Source organism: Falco biarmicus, chromosome 1 (genome assembly GCF_023638135.1).
Source record: "Falco biarmicus isolate bFalBia1 chromosome 1, bFalBia1.pri, whole genome shotgun sequence".
NCBI classification, from domain to species: domain Eukaryota; kingdom Metazoa; phylum Chordata; class Aves; order Falconiformes; family Falconidae; genus Falco; species Falco biarmicus.
This window is the reverse complement of record NC_079288.1, coordinates 67,393,078-67,415,715: the sequence shown is the minus strand read 5'-3', so window position 1 is coordinate 67,415,715 and position 22,638 is coordinate 67,393,078. Positions and strand designations below refer to the sequence as shown.

Below are 22,638 nucleotides of genomic sequence, written 5' to 3'. Positions count from 1 at the left end.
TCAGAAGAGAACCCCAACATTTTCAGAATTAATACTTAATTTAGATAACCAACCAGAACTTCAAATGTTGATCCAGAGTTTGTCCGAACTATTTTGAACTTGTTTTCCAAGTTCAAGAGGGCTTATTTTTGAAATATTTACTCCAAACTCTTTCCACAGACTTCTAAAAAAATTAGTGACAATAGCCTCTCTCCAGTGATTGAGCAGTTCTAGAACCTGTTTCTTCCACAGGTTAATGAAAATAATGACAATATTAAGCATTGCAAAGGAACATTGCTTTGAGATGCATGAGAAAATTTTTATTTGCTTATATCATTACAGTCTGGATTATAAAACATAGGAGATAGAAAATTACTTCATTATTGTAATGAATGACAGATTTTCTGTAACCTGTGCTTAACTGCAAGGATAAAGACAATGTATATACATTATCCAGATTGAGAAAACAATTGGACAGGTAACTAACAATTTTTACATGTAATTTTTCATTTGTTTCTGTTCATTAAATTCTTTTTCTTCTGGCATTCAACTATTAAACTCCATTACATCAAAGCAGCCCAAATACACGTGAGGAATATTTCCTGCAATTACTCTGGATCAAATCAGAATGCATTTATATGTTTTTGTATATTCAGGGAAAAATCTGTTTATCTTTTCACAGATTTCACCCCCTCCCCTGTCTTCTGGTACTATCTTGCTAAGCTAGTTTGTGGACTGAATTTTGTTTTTAAATATTTACTACAACTTCCTGAGCCTTATTAAAAAGCAGATTAATAGTAATTCTGTCTTTTTGCATGCAGAATGATTTTTATTACTCCTTCTCCTCCTTCCATTAAATGCAGGGATATTACAATCCCCTATGAACTGAGACCAATGCTACTTGCTGTTATATACAGTGTTTTGTTGTTTTCTTCCCCGGACTCATGAGTCACTTTGCATTCTATTAAAAATAATAGAGGATATAACATTATCCTACAGGAGAGAGAAATGAACAGTCACAGCTGGTTCTGTACCTGTTTTCTCACTGTATATATGGAACAACCTCTAGGCATAAAATCTAAGATGGGGGGGGGGGCGAGAACAATGAAATAGAGGGGGACAGTTAAAATTTCTTTTGTAAGTGGAGTGCATTGCTGTTCCATTTTTATTTTAAATTTCATGGAGTCAGACTTCACAGTTATGACTTTCTACTCCTTTACTGATTCAGCATGTAAAAGAGCTATCCTAGCCTTATTTTGAAAATTGCGTTTACAAAACTCAGATTAATATAAGTTGCAACTCAATAGCTGTGATTGTCTTCAGGAAGTGGTGAGAATTGTGAAACTATATGCCTCAAACCACCTTTTTATGCTGATGTTGAATGAAGTAGGTTTTTTTGTGATTGAAAAGAATGGCAATTAATGTGTTGGAGTTCTGGTGCATTTGTACACCTACTTAATATCTCCCAGCAGGTTTTTTTCTGGCTATCCTTAAGTTTGATGAGATGAGCAGCTTGGAGAAAGCATAAAACAGAGCACATGCAAAAATTTGCAGGATCCTTTACAAAGTAATGGCTATTTTTTCCCATTTTAAAATCAGTGTATAATGATTAAATATTCTCCTTTTGTTGGTATTCTCTTAATTGATACTTATCTGGTTTTGTATATTGTTCCCTAAAAGCTCTATTGCATCATATATGTGAACATACGCACAAGCTGTTGGAATACCCCAAGCATTGCAGCTTGCTCATTCCTTCCAAAGCTCATTCCAATCTTTGGAAATTCAGAATGTACAATTCTCAAGTGAAGTGACTATTTTAAAATCTAAAATTTATTTAACCCAGGAAAGCAGTCAGGATGGTCTAGTTGGTGTAGCCACATATAATTAATCCGTTTATGCTTCTGCTACTCTGAACTATTAATAACCATCAACTTCATGTTGTGGATCAACTGAATTGATTATCAGTCAACACAACAGTACTGTGGGATCCTTCAATTAGACTTCAGATCATTAACTTCTCACAATTAAATTCAGGCGCTTCCTGTTTCTAACCCTTAGGAAGCCTTTCTGGGAAAGCAAAGGAAAAGAGGGTGCTATGTATCAACCCATCTGAACCCTGGCGACTTGAGGGAGCAAAGAATGCTGTAACAGCTGGACCTATTTGCAAAAAGCAACTTCCGTGTCAGTACATCCATCATGACTGAAGTAATTTACTGAAACAGAGCTAGTGCTGGTCAAAGATGCTAAACTTAAGCCCTTAAGCCCTCGAACCCGAATTCATCTGGAGAGCCAGCACAACAGATCCACACTGCCTCACCTCAGCTTCAATTTGAAGACAGCTGATCTAAAGATAAGAGGTGAGGTCATGCTCTATGCCACAATTAAAAGCAGTTTAAAATATGTTAATGAGGAACATGTTTTCAGAAGAATTTAGTAGCAGCAAGAGCAGAATGATATCTGCTCAAAGGTCCTGAGATCTTGGTTGTCATGGAAGTACCTGAAGTTCAGCACCTTTTTATGATTCCCCCAGCGTGCCACCTCGAGGTCTGGGTGCCCAAATACCTTTAGTAATTCATCTCCATGTTCCTTTTCTCATATTCTGACCTTTATGGGCACATGTTTATGTGTAGCTATAATTGACACTGAGCATTAATCAGACAGTGGTGTGTTTTAGGCCTTAACTGCACTGTTTGAACTGCTGACCTTGAGAGAAAAGTTTTTATACACCATTCCCAATCCCTTAAGTCTTCCTGTCACTGCAAAGCAAATACTTGGCTTTTATGGATGGATTCAGTTTCAAGACTGTTGTTTTTCTAATGTTTTGTTAAAATTACAAAAGTGGCTTTCAAGGAAAGTTTGTAAACATACGTACATTTTTCATTATAGGTTATTACAGGCACAGACAGGCTTTTGTAAAATAGCGCATGATATTAAGTGATAAAATACTGCACACAGGAACATTGTTTGTAGAAATGTCCTGAAAACTTACAGATGAATAATAGCACAAGCAACAGAAGATCATATCTTTTCCATTTTGCCAAATGTTTTACAGTTGTTGGTAAAGACTTTAACCAAAGTGGTACGAGGTCACTCCTTCAGATTTAGAGACTCCATCCCCTTTTACAGTGCACACAGCTTCATAGTTGCTACAGCCACATAACTCCCAACCTTCCTTGAAGCAACTCTTTGTTTTGCTCCTTTCTATGCTCACGTCCTTTCTTAGTTTTTCTCACCATTAGTTGCACTGGAATGAGTACATGACCTCAAAACAAGGTACAAGGATACATGAAAACTAGCAGGACTGAAACTATTAGAAAATATAGCATGGTACATCTTGCTAACTGTGTGAAATGTATACATCAATATCAGCAACTATGCTTAGAAAAAAAAAATAAGGTGCTAAAGCAGGGCAGCTGAGAATGCAGGTATAATAGTCAATTAGTTCTCAAATATGATGTTAATTTGATTAATTTGATTTTTTAAAACTTGAACGGTTTTCTGCAGAGGGGTAAATTTAGCATTTTTGGTACTACTAGTCAGGTTTTTGTTTCTTAATTGTAACTCAGAGCCATATGTGCTGCAAGATCAATTAAACTGTTACCACATTAACTGTATTGCAAAAACTACCAAAGGAAGGCTGGATTTGAGGTCTTCTGAAACCTTTTGCAAAACTTTTTTACAGCTTCTAACCATATCAATGGAGTGTTAGTATTACCAAAGGGTCTGCACAAGGAAGCAATAGCCAGCAGCCCAGGATGCTGTGTGGGCACTAGTACTTTAGATATATGAATTTGAGCTTTAGTGAAACGGCCACTGAGACACTACAGCACACAGACATCACCCTCAAAATTAACAGGAAACATTTATAAAAAACATGACAAAAGAAGCTGGATGATGTAAAATGGAAAAAGGCAGAGAAAAGTAAACAATTACAAATTGGTTATTAGCAAGAATAAGCAGCATAGCTGGGAAAGCATGCTTTAGGATGAATTCTGTAGTGCCACATTCAGCACATCTCCTTCCATTAAAGCCAATGGGAGTTTTATTGCCAGGGAAAGTGTCCATTAAAGTTTTGTAATGATAGTCTTCCTTATCCTGTGTAGACAGTGAAACTCTCTGGTTGCTTCAAAATTACAAAACATTGTTTCAAACTCAGCAATACTTCTTTTTGCAAGAACATAAGCTCATGGGGCTGAGCTGAAAATCAAAGTACTACTGCAATGTTTCCACTTCTTTTTTCCTTTTTAAAGTTTTGCTGCACTTTTTCCCTGTTCTCTTTTTTTCAATAAGGCTTCCAAACCACTGGACACAATTTGTTTCCTAAAAGGAAACAGGTAATGATACCTGGTAGCAACAGAAAAACAAATAAACAAAAAACCCAAACTCATAGAAGGTACTTATTCATTTAACCTTGAACAACATATATAAAATATATAAATATATAAAGCGAATATAAGCTATCTTCTAAATTCACAGCTCAGCCATTTTCAGACCTTAAAAAGAGCTCCTGCAACTCTGTTGTTGTATAGACACATTTTTTCTTGAAATGATTTGAAGAAAAATCTGACAAATTAATGAAAGGGTGAAAAACACATTTTATCTCCAATCAATTAGTCATCGAATCACCTTCATAAGAAATTGCGGGAAAACATTAGAAAAAATCTCTGCATTTTATGAGCATCCTACCTTTCTTTTGCGCAGTTTCACTTGACTGTCTGAATGTTCTTGTGTGGTCGAATGATTCCTTATATGTAAACACTGAATGTCTTCTGCTGAACTGACATTTGAAAGGCATTTGTTTTCAGGGGCCACTTGAGGTTCTGTGAAACCACTCTCTTCCAGACCATTTTCCACTGCCGGGATGTGAGAGCAAGGAGAAGATTGCACAAGGCAGTTGCTGGATTCCACTGCTGAGCATAGTTGTCTATCACTGCTGGTGCATGATTCAGAAGAAATCCCACTCTCTACCACATTACACTCAGACTTTCCAAGCCCGTCTTTAAAAGCATCAGATTTCCGGCGCTGTTGTGCAATTACAGCAGTATGAAGCAGCTGCTTCCCAGGCATAATAATTTCTTTCGCATTTGGAGAATTAGATCGATTTTCTTTCTCTACACCTACTACTTCATTTAAACCTTCATAATTACAAAGCTCCAGGCTTTGGCCAATACTACCACAAACATCTTCCATCTCCTCCTTAGGAACTGTGTCACAACCAGGTTCCTTACTTGTATCTCCAATTATTCCAGATGCTTCAGCTGCCTTGTTATCCTCTGTTATAGGTACCATCTGTGTTAAGGAGCCTGCTCCATTTAAACTCTTTTCTTCATCTTCTGGTTCCCTTCCCACAGCAGTGACATGGTAATTAATGCTATCCAGGTTGAGTGCTGAATAATCATCATCGTCATCAGACACATGGACTAGAGTTTCTGTGCTGGCCTCCAGAAAATGCTCCTCATCCTCATGGTTATCGTTTTCATCCACCTCCTTTGAAACATTTCCCAACTGCTTTGCAGGGAAGTCAATCAGCTCTCCACTATAACAGCACTCTGGAAATGAAGCACATTTTTCTTTCCGGTCCACACTCAAACCCTCATCTTTTTCCATACTTGTCTGCAAGTTATCAGCTACAAGTCCGTGACGACATGCTGTGTTATACTCCACAGACTCCAAAGCCAATCCCATCCACTGGGTCACATGCTCTTCCCAGCTTTTCTTTCTGATTGCTAGAGACATGTCATAACAGTTCAGTAGCAGGCTGCAATGTACCTTCCATGGAGGACCAGAGGAGATATCATGGCTGCTGTGCACTGCTCCAGAGGGACAGATGGTTTCATCATTTTAACATCTGCAAGAAATAAAAAAAGACTGGGTCATTGAATTAACTCCAAAGGGGAAAAAAAAAAGGAGAAAAAAAAAAAGGGAAGGAGCGGTTTAAACAAAAGTGTAAAAGCAAGATAAGACTGCGGGACCAGAAGGACAGGAATTTAGAAGACTGTTTTGTTTAAAGTTTTAATACTTTTCATAAAAAATTGGCAGCACTCATAATTCAGTATAACTTTTTTTCTGATTACTCTCCAATATCAAGTAAACAAAAAAAGTATAAACAGACAAATGGACAGGCAAGTAGCTCCAGAGCCAAAATTTGACAACAAGCCTCTCTTTGCTGTCTGTTATAAGATATTAATTTACATCGGTGTAAATGACATTATACCTTGTAGTTGATTTCCAAAGAAAGTCATATTGTATTTCTTACCCATTCAGTGATGCTCATGGACTAAAGAATTCTGGCTGTTTCCCAAAGAGGTAGAGCAGAACTGGAGGGTTATTCTGAATTTACCAATGTTATAAACTACTTGTCTTATGAGTACCTTTGGCCATTCAGTGGCTCTCATTTTTATTGTTATTGTTTCACTCTCTTCAGGACAAGTTGTAATTACAAGTAGTACATGAAGCTGCAGGGGAAATCTGCCCACTGTCCCTGCTTGATTATCTAGGTGGGTATTTTTCACTGGCTGCTGTATCAGGCCTTCTGGATGATGACATTTGAGACATATTAATCTTGTAACATTGCTTGTGCAAATTAGCACAAAGAAAATACCTCATATTGATTAATGTATTATAAAAGAAAATTAAAAATTTTGTTGTCAAATAAAGAAACAAAACTTCCTGCCTGTAGAGTATTCAAAGTTCAAGGAGCAGACACTTCTACTTTTCGCTCTCTACGTGAGAAGTGTCAGTGCTTAGCATGGATCTGCTTATTGATTTCATACACTCCCTACATAAGAACTGTCAGCACTTAACATGGATTTGTTTATTGATTTCAGCAATAAAGAAGATTAAGTACTGAGTTTGTTCTGGGTCATTTCAGTACACTAAGGTAAATTCTGATTGCCCACCAGGCAACAAAGCTGCCTTGACAAATCACATGCCTGAAGGTATAAAAGTATTCATCTTGAAACAAATGCAGAATTATGCCTGTGCAACTGAACACCTGTAAATTATGTCCTGAAAAACTGACTTTCGGGATAGAGTTGTGCACGCTACTAGATCTTTAACCTTTGAGGATGGTAAGCTTAATTTCACATTCACATTTTCCACCTCTGTGGAGACTGTGCTTAAAAAGAAAATATATTCACAGGGTAAGAGAATTCCATGCACAAGTCATTAGCGTGTGGGAGGCTGAGGAAAATGGAAAATAACACACAGAGCCAGGCCAAAAAAAATTATCTACTTTCAGAGGAAAAATTTGGTAGTAAGAAGTTAATACAACTTTTCTTTCCTGGTCGGATATGAGAGCAAGCCTAAATATTCAAATGTAAAGTCAAATTATTGGATAAATTTGCAGTGCATTTACATTCTTATTCTGGCTTAATTTCATATTTATATTCTCCCACTATTTCTAAATGTGCAAGGTCCAAAATTACCACAGAGTGTAAATCAATAATGATAATATTTTTAATTTCGACTGTGCCCTTTTCTGATGGACCTTAAAGCTCTTCAGAAGCACTTGTTTTAGTTTTACAACAACACTGTGTTTTGTTTTGACCTCAGAAAAGGGGCAGGTTTACTGAAAAGGGGCTCAACGATTTGTACTGCTTTCCATTAACACTGCTTGGAGGTGCATCTGGGTGCAACTCATTTGCATCTTCCCTCTCTCCTCCCCTACTAGAACAGTAGCTCCACCTACCTTACAGAAAATTAAGCATGGTTGCTGCAGCCATGTAGGAGAATTTCTGAACAAAATAACCCCTCCCCCCAAATAATATTAAGTGTAAAAAGCTGAAAAAATTAGATTTCCTAATGACACAAATGCAATCACCTACCTAAGATTTAGGTTGCTCTTAGTGTACAGAAAACAGGCATTCAAAGAGTTAATGGGTGTGTGTTAATCTTGCTGCTGCTAAATGGAGTTACACGTGTGCAGAAATGGGAGAACAGATCCCTTACTGTTTTTCATTTTTTGGATGTGGAGAGTTATATTTCACGGGGGATGAAAAACAAATAAATTTTACTTTAGGAACCCTTCTGTTTTACTTGCACTATCACTAGTTTTGGCTGCCTCGGACTGCAGGAAAAAAAAATGATTGAACAGGAGAATATCACATACTTTACTTAAAATGCAAGATAAATACATGACAAGGGTACTTTCATTGTTCTTTAAAATATAAGCTTACTTTAGCACTGAGTATGAAAAATGTACTTTACATATGCCCCCTCTCCAGGCAGCTTCAGCTACCAATACCTGAAATCTCCTTGTTCCCATGGCACATGAAGAAGCCCATAGTTTGGTGGAAGCTTACTTTTCTTCCACTTCCTCTCCACTCCTCAATGTCTGCATTATCTGCAACAATTCAGCTTCAAAAATCTTTTCCTGCTATAATTGCTTGACACTTATGGGCCAACTCTTCTACCGTGTATTCAGGATAAACTATTTCCTCGGCACTCACATACAGGCGCATAAGCTGTGCTTTGGAGGATTCAACACTAAACCTCTGAATGAGGTTGATAACTGGCTTCTTTCTCTGCCAGAGAGCACAGTGCATTCCCACTTTGCAGAAGGAAGCGTTCCTGCCTGGATCACTGCTTTTCTACTACTGCTGCCCACATTTTTTCTTGACAAGCAGCATGTTCTGTTCTCTGAGAAATACCCCTCTCAAGTCAATTTGTACTCTTCACCAGGGGATAAAGTATCCCCCTTTCTCCCTTTCCACCATTAACATCCCACAACTAGAAACCTTAATATGTATGGATTTTCAAGATTTTTAAGACAGGCAAATGAAGTCTTAGCAGTCTGTTGAAATGTTTTGTAGAATGAAAAGACCTTTTCTTCTGATCAAGGCATCTGTCAGTATGATACAGTCCACTCAGCTCCTCCCATAATTCATAATTTGCTTTTACGTTTCAATAGCACTAAAGTTCACTACTGCTTAGTGCTATTAACTTTATGAAGAATAGAGGTTTGAAACAAAACACAAATGTTAAAGACTTCTGGAGAAAATTTCTTGATCCTAGGTGTCAGTTAAGGAATATTGGCAACGTTGACCTATTTTTTGGGTCAATATTCTGATTTGAATATTGCAATATTAATGGTCACCATCCCTGGAGGTATTTAAAAGGTGTGTAGATGTGCCACTTAGGGACATGGTTTAGAGGTAGACTTGGCAGTGCTAGGTTAATGGTTGGACATTAATGGATGATCTTAAAGGTCTTTTCCAACCTAAGCAATACTATGATAAAGCACAGAGTGAAGTGATGTGTAAGATGAACTGGTAGGCTCTCCTATAATTTGGTTGTCTAACATTTTCCTTTAAGGTTTCCTGTGATTTTTTTCTGTGAAGCTCAAATTAAACGGTTTCCAGCAGGAAACACATTTTACATTCTCTTGCTTCCCTCCTTAAGGAAATGTAGAAGCCTACAAGAAGTATCTGCCCCGATACCTATGACTGACACCCTGCAAAAGTTGTGCAAGCTGCAGCAGGAAGACATAGGAATTGGAGCTAGACTAAGAACAGAAAGAGGAGGAAGGAAAATTAGTCAAATGTCTGTATCTGTGACTACCCAGACCTGTCAGAGACCCAGCTCCCCTTCTGCGGCACAGGTCAGGACACAAAAACCTCTGTTACAAGAGTGGAAAAGCAGAGTCACACAACCAGGGTGCTCTCGTCCTCCATCTGCTTCCTTCAGAGCAGACCCCACTCTGGTTTTCCCAGAGTGGAAGTAAGAGGTAAGGAGAGAAATGTAGTGCCACACAAGGTGGGGCAGTGAAGCCTATGCCATTAGGATGGAAGTGCTATGACAAAACCAGGTACAAATACGACACTGCCATGCAGGAGGACGCCTTGGTGGAATCCCTGGCTGGCCAAGGCGAAGACAGCCACTGATGCAGCTGTGACAACCCATACTGTTTCCATCAGATCTGCCATACCGACAATTCATCACACTACCCATCACCTCCATATTGCAATAAATAAAAAAGCTTTGAAAGGGAGAAAGTTACAAGGAACATGGGAGAGTTTACTAAATGTGACAGAAGAGTTGCAGAGAGGGCAGCCCCTATCATCCAGCCAGCAAGATTCTGTTTTTGCTAATGCTTTACATGGGATGCAAATATTTTCTGTGAAAAAATAAGGCAAAGTGTTAGCTTAGGAACTTACACAGAAATGAAAGACTGTTTCATTACATATTTTTACATAGGCCTAGGCATATATAAGCAGTGGAGATCAAGCAGAAATATTTATTTTGTTATCATTATTTTATCTTCATTGGTCTGTGACCCCAGTCAGCAAACTTTGTTTAAGGAAGTCTAAGTGAACAGGGTCTGTTTCCTATAAAATCATCTCACATCTTCCTGGTCTGGCTTACATTCAGCCCTTTCAGTAATGTCATACCAAGCTGAGAGAGAATGTTGTTTACAAATAATTTGAGATAAAACATAAACCTCTAGGTCTTCACTCAGCTAGTTATTTCAAAACATCTCCTGTTTTAGAATTTACAATCCTTCCTTCTCTTATTTCCTGGACATATACCACCCTTTGCATCTTACTGAAGTGGAAGCTCACCTTGTCTGCAGTTTCTATATCAACAGCCTTTGTAGTACATAGGCATAGAACATGCTAAACCCTGGTGTCCTAAGATAGAAATATAATATTTCTTGTAGGGTATTAATCTAGTGAATACCAGATGCATTTTTGCTAATTTATTTTATGTATAAAAGCTATTAATGTAGGATCAAATATTAAAACGTGTTTGAAGTAGCACTGCTTTTAAAATATTTAGAACTTTATTCTAAAAATCAGAAAAAACACAGTACTTTTACCTCAAGTGTCTCTTCAGAATGAAATCTTAGAACAGTTGAAATCTTTCATATAAAGCTTAATGGTAAGGTTTGCATGTGCATACGTGTGATGCACTTATGTTATAAATGTGAACACAGTCCAGAAATATAGCTGTTGCTGATTTTTGTACAGATAAACACAAACACAGCCCAATATTGTCTTTTCACGTGATAGTTCTTTCCTTTGAGGACAACTCTTACTGTTTGTTTTCAGTCATGAATTAGTGCACAGAAATAGAAGTACAATCTTTGTGTAGCACCAAAAGGTGGTAACTATCTAATGATTGACTGAAATCCATAGCCCAAGTCCCCTTGGCTTCAACAAAAGAGTTGGGGATTCTGTGAAAGTATACAGTGCATACTAAATAATCTCATTTTTCAAGAGAAACTAAGGAAGTCCTGCCTAAACTAAGACAAAAAAAATTATTAAAACTGACTCAGGTATATTGTATACATGGTTCTGTTTCAAAAAATATTTTTAAAGGACTCAAATCAATGCAATCCACATAACTGTAGAGACAGTACAGCTTACTAGACACTGCTCACCTAAGTTTTTTGTCTTCTGCTTCATTCTGCAGGCTTTTCAAGACAGGAAGTATTAAAAGTGAAGTGAATGAAAAAAAATAAAACCCCTAACCCCTCTCTTCCCTTACACTTTGTTTATTGATGGATGTTTATTCTGAGAAAGTAATACTAGCAGCAATGCTGGATACACAACATCTAGGATCATAGCTTGTCTCTTAATAGAAGTGGCTGTCACGTATGAGATAATTAAAACAAATTTTGCTAACAGTTTGACTCAGCTATAACTATCTGAATGGAAAATTTTCAGAGGCTTAATACTCTGGTCATACAAGGCCAGACAGAAAGGGAGAGTTTCTGAATGTATAATACAGTCTTAGGTGGGTAAGAACTGAATGATACATTACATTATTTAGGATTACTGAAAGCCATAGGCTAAGTTTTTGGTGATACCATAACACAAGTGCCAATCCCAAAAGTTTTTTAAATAAAGGAGAACAAATAGCAGCTATGGAAAAAATATAGCCATTTTATTTTACAGATTTTTTTTTTTTAATTGAAATATGGCTATGCAACATGAGGGTGTGACATTCTACCACACGAACCATAATTAAAAGTGCTTTCTGGAATTATTCTTTGTCCTCATTTTCTGGCAAAATACTTTAAAATAATGGCCAATATTAAAAAAACCTTACAAAATGCTCTCAAACAGTAGCATTGGAATGCTACTGCATTGTGCCTTCAATACACACCAGAAGGATGCACTGCATTGGACAGTGTGGCTTTGGTATCAGTATTTATTACAGAGATATGAACTAAGGGCAACATACAAACATTCCTACCAGTACATACCCTATAATATAGGATTTTAAAAAAAGACTGTTTCAATGCACCACCAACTGCTGGCAAGCTGTAGACCAAACAAAAAAAAAAGGCAACAGATAACAATGCTTAGATAAGTTTGAGGAACTGACTTATATTGAAATCTCAATTAGAAGAGGTTTCAGGGCAAGAAAATAAAGTTATCAGGCATCATCTGGTAGAATTGAATAACAGTCAAATGAGAAATTACTGAACTTGCAAGGTAACTTGGGGTACAAAAGAGGACAGTTATGATGCCTGGAAGCAGAGGGGGAAAATCTGGGCAGATGCAAAAGGGATGTCCTTCCAAGCTAATGGCGAATGTCTTTGGAGTCAGAGATGGGTTTTACTTGAGGAGGGAGATACACATGGCCAGAAGGGCTCGTGACCAGGTCTTGGAATAAGTGTGGGAAGTATGGCCTTTTTAGGGTAAAAGAGAGACTCTTTTCCCAATCTTTTTCTCTCTGATCATGAAAAGGAAGAAGAAGCAGAGAGGGTTTTGGCCCACAAATCCCCATGTCCTTACTAGGCCTCACTGGTGGTATCTCCACACAATAAGAAGGCTGGAGAAACGGAATTGCTCTGCACACTCAGCTTTGAGGTGCTGTGACCAATAGTGGGATGCGCCAAAAGCTGGTTTTAATGTCAAATCAAATGAAGACCACTTGGTCCTGAACTACATACTTGCAAGTCTGATCTCTGTATGCAGAATATCTAATGAAGAATGAAAATTTAACAAAAGCCCCCAAACCAACAAACAAAAACCCAAAAGTGAGAAAATATATGTATATTTATTTTAAAATAAAGAAGGAGATTATTAATAGATTTGCAAAGGCAACTATTAGAACCTGCACTTTTTAGGTTATTCAGAAAGAGAAAAACAGTGTAATGACAAAGTTTGTTAATGATACAGAGGGACCTGAGAGAGCTAGGAGACAGAATTGCATATGAAATTCCCTGTTAATAAATGTAACAGCATACAGTAATAAAAAAAATAATTCTAACTATAAATGCATAATGAAAGCCTCTATGACATCAGCTACCAATCAGGAAAAAACCAACCCCAAACTAAGATTCACTGTGGCTGGTAATCGAACTGAATTTCAAACTCATTGAAAATCATGAAGTATGTAGCACAGTAGGCAAAAGAGAGACTGAGCATACAGTGGCATAATAATGTTTTCTAAGTTCTCATTATGCAATTAACTGAAAACTGTATGCAGTTATGGTCATTTCATCTCAGAAAGAGAAATAGCACAGGAAAAGGTATAGCAAAAAACAGTAAAGAAAATGAAAAGTATAGTATAGCTTCTGTCTCAGGAGCCGTGAAAGAGCCTAAGATTTCCTGCCTGGGAAAGAGAGGATTTAGAGCCATATAATAATCAATAGTATCATGAGGAAGGAGAACATTTATTCATTGTGCCTCATAATACATGAACTTGCACAGAAGACCAAAGTAGAAATACAAAACAGAAATAAAAACAGAAATAAGATTTTCTTTTTTCCTTTTTTCTTTTTTTTTTTTTTTTTGGCTTATGCATTTAAAGAAATAGAAGTTACAATGCATAGTATATATAAGGTATACAGTGCAAAAAAGTTCATGACTTCTGATAAAAGAAAAAACACAAAAAAAATTGTCAAGTGAAGTACCTGAAGTCATTCTTGTGACTTGATAACAATTTCCTCTTTGCTTTGGGGATCAGTTTCATTATCCCTTAAGCAAGCTAACTTCTTTTCTCCTTTACAGATTCTGACATATGTCAGATATGGTCATTATAGGTTACTGTCAGTAAAAACACTTAATACTGGTAAGGCTGTTAATTTCATGTCTTTAAAAGACATTTAACATGTTACAAAAATTGTGATACTGTCTGGCAGTATTGTAAGATCTCAATACATTAAATACTTCAAACTATAAAGTTAAGTTGGAAAGTTGTTCGTTCAGACATCCGAAGTCTTGCTTGTTTCGTGAAAATATAATTGGTTCCTAAGGTACGAGCCCAAACTTTGTCAATTTGCCTTAATTTATTGTTAGAAAACATAAACCAGCATGGAGTAACTTTACGCCCTATTCCTCAGAAAGTAGCTGCTTTACTAGTGCTCATCATAATACAAAGAAGGGCTTTTACTTGTAGTCAAAAGCAGGTTTTAGCTTGGTTACATTTGTATTTGGTTCATTTCCAATGTTGAGCCTTAGATCAGCTGAGCCTCTTCCTCAAGGACGAGAAAGGCGAAATGACAGGAGCCAAACAGATCCAGTTATACAGGCTTACTTAAAAGATCTGTATTATCTGCACCCATTTGATTTACATCAAATCCAAACCAATTTTAAAACCAATTTAAAATGCCTAACTTCATCTTTTTTACTATTTTGCATTGATGAATAGTCAACAGAACAGAGAAATAAGATTTTTTTCAGGTATTTATAGTATAATTTACTAATTTACTGTAATTTTATTAATGGCTTTTTCATATATTAATGATCAACATTAAATTCTTATTAGCTGTTATGGTAATCCATCACTTTCACCACAGCATCATTCCAGAATGACAATAGCTATTGAATTTAGAGCTACCCACTAGAAAGAGAAGAGGGTTTAAGCTTAAAAATGTTCCTAGCATAGATTTTTTTTTTTTAGTATCAGAGCCATGATATATATAGCAATCTGTGAGTCTGCTGGTCTTCAAAATTTAGTAGTCTGAAAAACATTATACCATATTGATTTCTACATAATATAAAATTGCTTATTTCTTTGGAATGAAAACAATCTAAAGTGTAAAGCTTTCAACTCTTTGCATATGGCTTTATTTCTTTAATTGATTTTTTTTTCCTTTTCCAACTTGGAGTTGCTCTATATGGTAATTTCATTGCCCTCCCAATCCTCCCCCAAAATAATTTCTTCTTTCCATCCCCAAAGAACAGAAATAAATAAGACACATGGCAGATTCCTTATACACCCTTTACTCCCCTCACTTAACTGGAAGTGTCTTGAAAAGAAGACATGAAATGAGAAAAGTCCATCCCACAGGACATAGCAACCCAGAAAATCCTAGCTATTATTTTTGGTCCTGAATTAAGACAGTTTTTTCTCAGACCTCATTTTTTTTTAGGACACAAGAAATTCCATTTTCTAGCCAACTCTAGTGAAAAGCTAATTTTCTCACCACAGGAGGTCCTTTTAAAAACAATATAAAATAACCACATTGTATTCCTGATGCCTTTTAGATTTAAGGTTCTAGTATAGTGTTTCCATTTAAAGAAAATGTTGCTGGTGCTCATTACGGCCATGAGCTACGAAATCTGAGGCACTATGGACAATGACTTTTGGCAACCAGTCTGTTTATTGAATTGTAGGAGGCATGTTTTAATTCCTGGTGTAGACAGCACTAAAAAATATTTTTGATATTATTATGCATTTTACATAAAGGGCTGAAAATTATTTTGTCCCATCAATAAAGAAAAAATATCACCAAGAGTCTAGAGAGAATGACTATTGAGATGGCTGTGCTTTTTGGTGGGAATGAACCATTAACATTATCATTTGGAATCCCATTTTGATGCACCTGTAAAAAAGTACTGGGAACAAACTGAGAAAGTATTCCTGGAATGTAACTGAAGATGTGAAAAGCAAAAATTGATCAAAATTGCTGTTGTACCAGGTGTTTCTTTGAAACTACAGAGAAAAATAACCTCTAATGGACACTGAATAGTTTCTAAACCCACTGGGGGACCTGATTAAGTCCACTACCTTCAAATAAGGGAATGTAAAAATTAAATTTATTTCCCAGGTTGGTGAAACTGGGGGGAAGAAAAGTCTGCATCAGAATAAAACCTTGTAATTGACCATTTGTCATTATAATATTCTTATTTCAGAATTCAGGAAGCTTATCTTTCAAAGGACTTGTGTACAGTGTGTTTCTACCTCACCTCTTTGTCCCCTTTCTCTCTGTCTCTATAATAGTCATAATGTGAATACGACTATTATAGTTGATAGAACTTCTCCACAGTATTTTCCAGAGATACCTCAATTCCAAACTCATCAACTGGTCTCCTGATTTTATGATTATACTTTCCTATTAAGCATCTGTAACCTGCCTGGAAAGACAACCCAGCACTGGAAATTACTGTTTCTAAGTACATGAGTACAGAAAAAATAAAATGAATGACTCGAGCTCACACACTTGATTTGAAAACTAATCCAGGTCTATTTCCTTTACCAGCTACATGCAAAAGCTTGTTAAAAATCTTTAGCTATATATCCAATTAAGCTGACAGTGTCTCAAGGTTTGGAAGTTGCCAGGAAGGCACTGACATTTATTTAAATACCATAGGTATTTATTTAATGGAACTAAAATTTAGGTTTGTCTCTGCACATGGAATCATCCAAGTTTAGCTTCTGCTGTGGAAGGTACAACTCTGAGACCACCCTTTTGGCAAAAAATTCTTATTTCAGTGCATTATTATTGAGAACCGTCACATCTCTCTGATAAAACAGCATTATCCAAAGATAAACAATTCAAGCAAATGAAAATGGTTATCTGTCATTTAGCTGTGGACAAAAAAAGGACACAAGGAATCTAAAAGTACAACTTCCAGTGTGTTGAGCCTCTCAGGACTGTTCAGAAGTGGAGGGTTAAATGTTCCAGACTGAACCAGTGAACCCAAAGCAAGTCTCTGTTGCCTATTACATGTCTGTATCTTGCAGGAGAAAATTCATGGAAGAAAACAAGTTCATATTTTGTAGTGGTCTTAGCAAAGATGCTAATAATACAAAATTAAGGTTGTTGAATGCTCTTTAATAAACTGCAGTTATACAGCTGGAATAATATAAATCAAACTGCTTTGGCTAGATGAATATCTCACTGATTCACCTTGCCTCTTCCATTTTCTCTTAGCTCACTTAGAGCAACACCTTACAATGATCTTCCATACTACTCTAGATTTTCCTCACCTCTCAGTCTAATGAAATTTTGTTTTTGAATCTCACCACTGGCTCCCCCTTATCCAAAGTTTAATTTTGCATCAAGAGGCAAGCTTTCTACAACTACAATGATGTTCAAGTTGGACCATTTATTTATTCTAGTCTTAAAAGGTGTTTGTCATAGTTAAGATCTAGTGCAAAACTCTCACAGATAAGAACGACCCACCCTGGAAAGCCTAGAGCTGATAAAGAGTGAGCTAGAGGGTGGGAGAACGACTATATTCAGAGGTAACAGAAATTGTTTACAAACTTCCCTAAAGTTTAAGGGCATTTCATTTAAACCTACTGAATTTTGATACAAGGTATAATAAGAAAGCTAGCAGGAAATATAGATCAGAGCAAGAAAAAGAAGAGCCTAGAGTGAAGTGAAGGCTAAAGGTAAAGAGTACACTGTATGAGTTTAATTAGTTTTAATGTAGATACATACAGCCTAAGGCACACCACTCTATTTGTGTTTGGTGGCTGATGTACAATATGCCAGAGATAAAACTCCAGGCATTTCTAATTTCAACATAAGCACTTTTCCTCATTCAAGAGAAACAAGCAATTATGGTAACAGTGAATTTGAAATTCTCTGCCAACAGACTGTTCCTAAAATAAGTAGTTTCTAAAAGCATCAACAAATATCAGTGGTGAAATACAGGCCGCCGCCAGCATCCCATATTCAAATTCAGTATCAGTAATTATTTCCATAACAATAATATTCACAATCCTACTACACATAGGATTTGCATGTGAAAATTCTAAATAAATTTGTTTAGGGGTATAACCTTTATATATATATACACACACATATACATGTACACATACATATATATATAAAAAATACACCTGTGTGCACAGCCAAGTTTAACATTCTTACTAAGTATTCACACTGTTCACAATCTTTGGAGATATTTAAAACCAAAGCAGACAAGGTCCTGAGCAACCTGCTCTGGTTGGGCCCACTTTGAGCGAGGGGCTAGACCAGAGCCCTCCAGAGACTCTTTCCTACCAGGAAGTAAATTAACATCTAGCCCTTCTGGATATGCTGTTTCAATTGCTCTTACCCCTTTGTTACTCCATTTTGTCTTTTTCCTTTGTAAAAGGAACAGAACGCCAACATAAAAATCATCTTCTAATTGTTTTCTCCAGACAAACAAACAAGAGAAAATGGAACCAGATGACTAAAAGAAAAAAAGAGAATACTCTATAATATATCTCCTTCCTGAGAAAAGAGAAAGCTGTTCCTAAGTTCCCTCCCTCCTCCTGCTACTGCCTTCTTCGGGGAAGCTTTATATCAAAGAAGAAAAGTTTCAGCGACAAAATTAATGTTAAAAACAATGGAAAAATTTAATATAAAATGCAGCTTAACACTTCTGACAATAAAAAAAAAATAACTTCTGAGACTTCTGAAAAAAACAAAACAGGCATCCTTCTACTATTTCACCACCTAAAAAATAATTTAAAAATTGATTTTAAGCTCAATTTCAAAGAACTTCTATAAACCTTGCCTATTCAAAAACTGCCTACTCAAGCAGTTATCTTTGTCTTTAACTTTCTTTTAGGAGAAAATTAATTTTGCTTTGTGTTACAGAGATCTTCATGAAGTAGGCCCAAATATACAAACTTACTGTGTTCAAGTGCTCTGATTAGGGAATTTAACATGGAGGTCAACAGGTACAAGATTCAAAAGAGAATAACTTTGTAGGCACATAAATTTATGCTGAGGGAAAACTATTTGAGTAATTTCTATTACATGAATAAAACTACTTGCCTTAATTTTTCTCAAGTCTGCAGATATAAATTCATGTGCTTAATTGTTCAAAGGAGTCATCTTGTTTCATATTAAGAGCAGTAACATTTCTGAATGGCCAAAGCTAGGCCAAAGACTTTAGCTGCTCATTTTCCGTGTTCATTATTGCTATATATATCTCTAGAAAAGATTTCTCAGAGATTTTTTAGACAGTAAAATTTATCTAATTTCATTTTCTTGAATAACAATATCTTAAAAAACAAAACCAGGTTAGCATAACAGAGAAATTAGACTAAGTAGAAGAAAGAGTTGGAGAGTGATTTGTCTTCAGGACTTTAAAATAAACCCTCTAAATCAAAAAATGGGCAGCTGTATTATATTTTTTAATAGTCTATAAGAAACTTTTGAATTAAATGAGAAAATATTTTCTAGGTTCTATTCTGTTGCCTACCCTATAGTTCAACTTTCTCAGCTGTCAATTATTTTCATCTGCAAGTGAGGTCAGATGAGGTCGTTATATCCCTTAAAACCCGGAAGACACTGCTGCAGGAGATGACCCCTTGATATGGAATAATTACTTTTATTATTTGGTATTTTCTCTTCTATTTAACTAGAGTACTTGCTAATACTTAGTATGTACACACATATTTGCAGGAGCACGTATGGGAATACAGTGCAGTAAAAGCCACTAATGCTAAATCGCTTGAGATGTCAAAGTTCCAGCACAAATTTCACAGGAGTGACACAGAGACTCAGACATTCAGATTCCTCTCAACTTCTCAGTCCCACCACCTACCAGCCACAGCTCTCCCAACTCAGGGCACCAAACTGGAGAAGGCTTGTCCATAAGGAAATGAATGATGGTGATTTTAAAATTCACCCTAGAATATACCGAGGAACAATTTGCTGCTTACCAGCTCTCCCCTGTCCCCTTCAGACCCATGCTTTTCACAACCCAGAGCTGCTTCTGACCAGCATGAAAAACTTTCTTCCATTCAAACGACAGTAAAAGTGTCCTTTCATGTCCTTTCATGCCACAAAAGCCATTTCATTACTCAACAATCATTTTGCAAAAATATTCAGTAAAAACACAGTTAAAAACTTCCTGAACTATGTAAACCGTTGATTCCTGTTTAATTACTAATCTGGCCAATAACTAGGAAATCTTCATGATACACGTAAGTAAAAAAAGAATCTCTTATATTACTCCTAAGCAACAACTGTCCTTTTAGATTTTCAGAAAGATGAAGGATACTATATAGATTGCCATGAAAAACGCTTCTGATGCCCATAACAATTTAATAATTAAATCACACCTTTACATAAAATAGCAGCAGCTCCATTCACACATAAAGACAATATCCCAAATTTCCCCCTAAACTCCTTAACAGCAGATTCTTGTTATTTTAAATGATCATTTACTAAGTGAAGAAAAAGACTGAGTAAATTCATACATCTTCACTGAAAATTATAGTCAGCTGACATTTACTGAATCTTGTTTTCCCTCTTCTAAATGCTAGACCAGCACACCCCAAACTGCATATCGAATCATAGTTTACAAAAAATAACCTAATCTAGCTAATGCCAAGAAATAAACCTTGGAATTTCAGATGCAGAATGCACACATTTAAGAGAGTATTGCCAGTTATACCACAAATATCATCTAGGACTGAGAAAAGGCTAGAGACCAAGCCCAGAAGAAGTATTGCTGATAGATCTACCTAAAACACTCCTCACTATCATTACTGCTGGGAGGGAGGGAAGGGAAGGTGGGGGGAGAGGCAAAGCATAGCCCTAAATGCCCTCCCTGTTGGCAAATGAGGTGAAAAAAGAAATCAGTCACACGTCTAGTTTTCCTATTTAATGTCCATTAAAAATTATGCAAGCAAGATCACGCAGCTCTATTTATATATGAATGCAAATAAACAGTCAGCTTATCAAGCATATTTTTAAAAGATGAAGAAAAACACACAAGATTTGTCTATAGATCTGGTGCATTTTGATAAACAGAATGGGCACAGCCTACAACTAAATACATATTTATAATGATTATTGTTTTTTTACCTCCAGTTTCAGTGCCGAGATCCTGAACGCAGAAAGCTCCAGTGCTGGATACTGCTTGTTTCTTTTCTGATTTTTCCTTTTCTTTTCTTTCCTTTCTTTTTCTTTTCTTTTTTTTTTTAATGTATTTTTTGGTAGTTTCAAGTACAGAAAGATTCCAAGGCAGCCTTACCTAGATGAGGAGAATCTGGAGTTTGGACATGACCTCCCCAAAATCTTTGGTCAATAAAAGAAAAAAAAACCCAAACAACCAACCACCAAAAAACCAACAACAACAAAAAAAACAACCCCAAAATGAAAGAGCAAACAAACAAACAATCGAGCTCAGTCCCAGTTAGCTCCTGCTAGCATAAAAGTTCAGATTTCGCTACTGAGATCATTGCTCTATTCTAAGTAGTTTCGCTCAATGTGTGGTTCTAACAAAAACACCCTCTGCAGCTGGAGGGAGCCTTAACCAAGCACGAGCCTGTCAAGCTTTTCCCAGTGACTTCTGTCTACTAAATTCAGACTGATGTTTTGTGAAAGGGGCCTCAACAACCAGGCCCAGATTGCCTGAAAAGTATTTCCTGCCTTTGAGAGAGAGGGAGCGGGAGAGAGAGAGACAGCGAGCCTGCCTGCCTGCGCCAGGGAGAGGGAAAGGGAGCGTGCAGAGGTGGGGGGAAAGGAAAAAAAGACAACAGGACCGAGCGTTTGAAGACGTTAAGCTTAATGCAGTGCTCAGCTAGTTCTGTCAAACGGGAAGATCTCTGCTAAAGTTACATAATGTAAAACTATTCTCAAGCCCCTCCCTCCTGTGTTTTTTTTTCCTTTGAAGAAATCCTTTATGCATCTTTAATGTCCCTGCAGAGATAACAGCTACCCAGAACAACAGGAGAACACCTCCCAGCACCTGGTCTTTGGCACCAGGTAGTGAGAAACAGGCAGAGAGCAACATGGTCTAAACTCGATGAACACATTGCATTGACAAAGGGTCTAGTGCTACTCTGACGCGCAAATAATATACACAGTTAGACAGACATCGTTTACACGTGTACACTACAATTGTATTCCTACTCAAGAGAATAAGCCTGATCTGAGAAAATGAACGCTACAGTTTAAACACAGTCATATTGCAGGCAGCGGTATGTGTTGCTTTACCTCTTCTGAGAATCCTCCAGAGTCACACAAATCCAGGTCTGTAAAAGCAAAAGGACAGACTCCATCTTGATCACATTAGTATTTTGCTGACATAAAACACTTGTAACTACTTCGTTCCAGTTTGACAGGGTGCCTGAATCACATCTCCAGAGTAACCCACAGCATCTACATCCTTTGCTTTATACAAATTTAGTGAATATCATCTGTTTATCTTTTCTGCTTTCTTCTGCCTCCTCTGAATGACTTCCTCTTAGCTGTTCCAGCCTGAGAACTTGGACTACCATTTGGTTTTGATTAAAACCAGACGGACAGCTCTGTAAAAGTTTGAGGGTAAGCTAATGGAAATGACTAGTATGGCTTTAATTAGTGTATCTACTAATAATAAATATCAGCTATTCATATAGCAAATTCTACTAATAAATGCATGTAAGAAACATTTTTGGTCACTGTCTCATTTTTAGGTGAAATCACTTAATTTTTATTTCATTTAATTCAATGTGAATCATAATGGTAATGACCATGTA

The 22,638-nt window shown here is 36.7% G+C and overlaps 1 protein-coding gene across 1 annotated transcript in view; it reads right to left on the bottom strand.

The window, feature by feature from the left end:
* DLC1 (DLC1 Rho GTPase activating protein) overlaps nucleotides 1-21,445 on the bottom strand; it is a 230,746-nt gene extending 209,301 nt beyond the window's left edge. Inside the window, exons 1-2 of the mRNA XM_056333823.1 lie at nucleotides 20,981-21,445; nucleotides 4,666-5,827 (exon numbers count right to left, since the gene is read on the bottom strand). Of these exons, the coding sequence (XP_056189798.1) occupies nucleotides 4,666-5,715 (1,050 nt within the window). The 5' untranslated portion in view covers nucleotides 5,716-5,827; nucleotides 20,981-21,445. The remainder of the gene's footprint in view (nucleotides 1-4,665; nucleotides 5,828-20,980) is intronic.
* Between the last annotated feature and the right edge of the window lie 1,193 nt (nucleotides 21,446-22,638).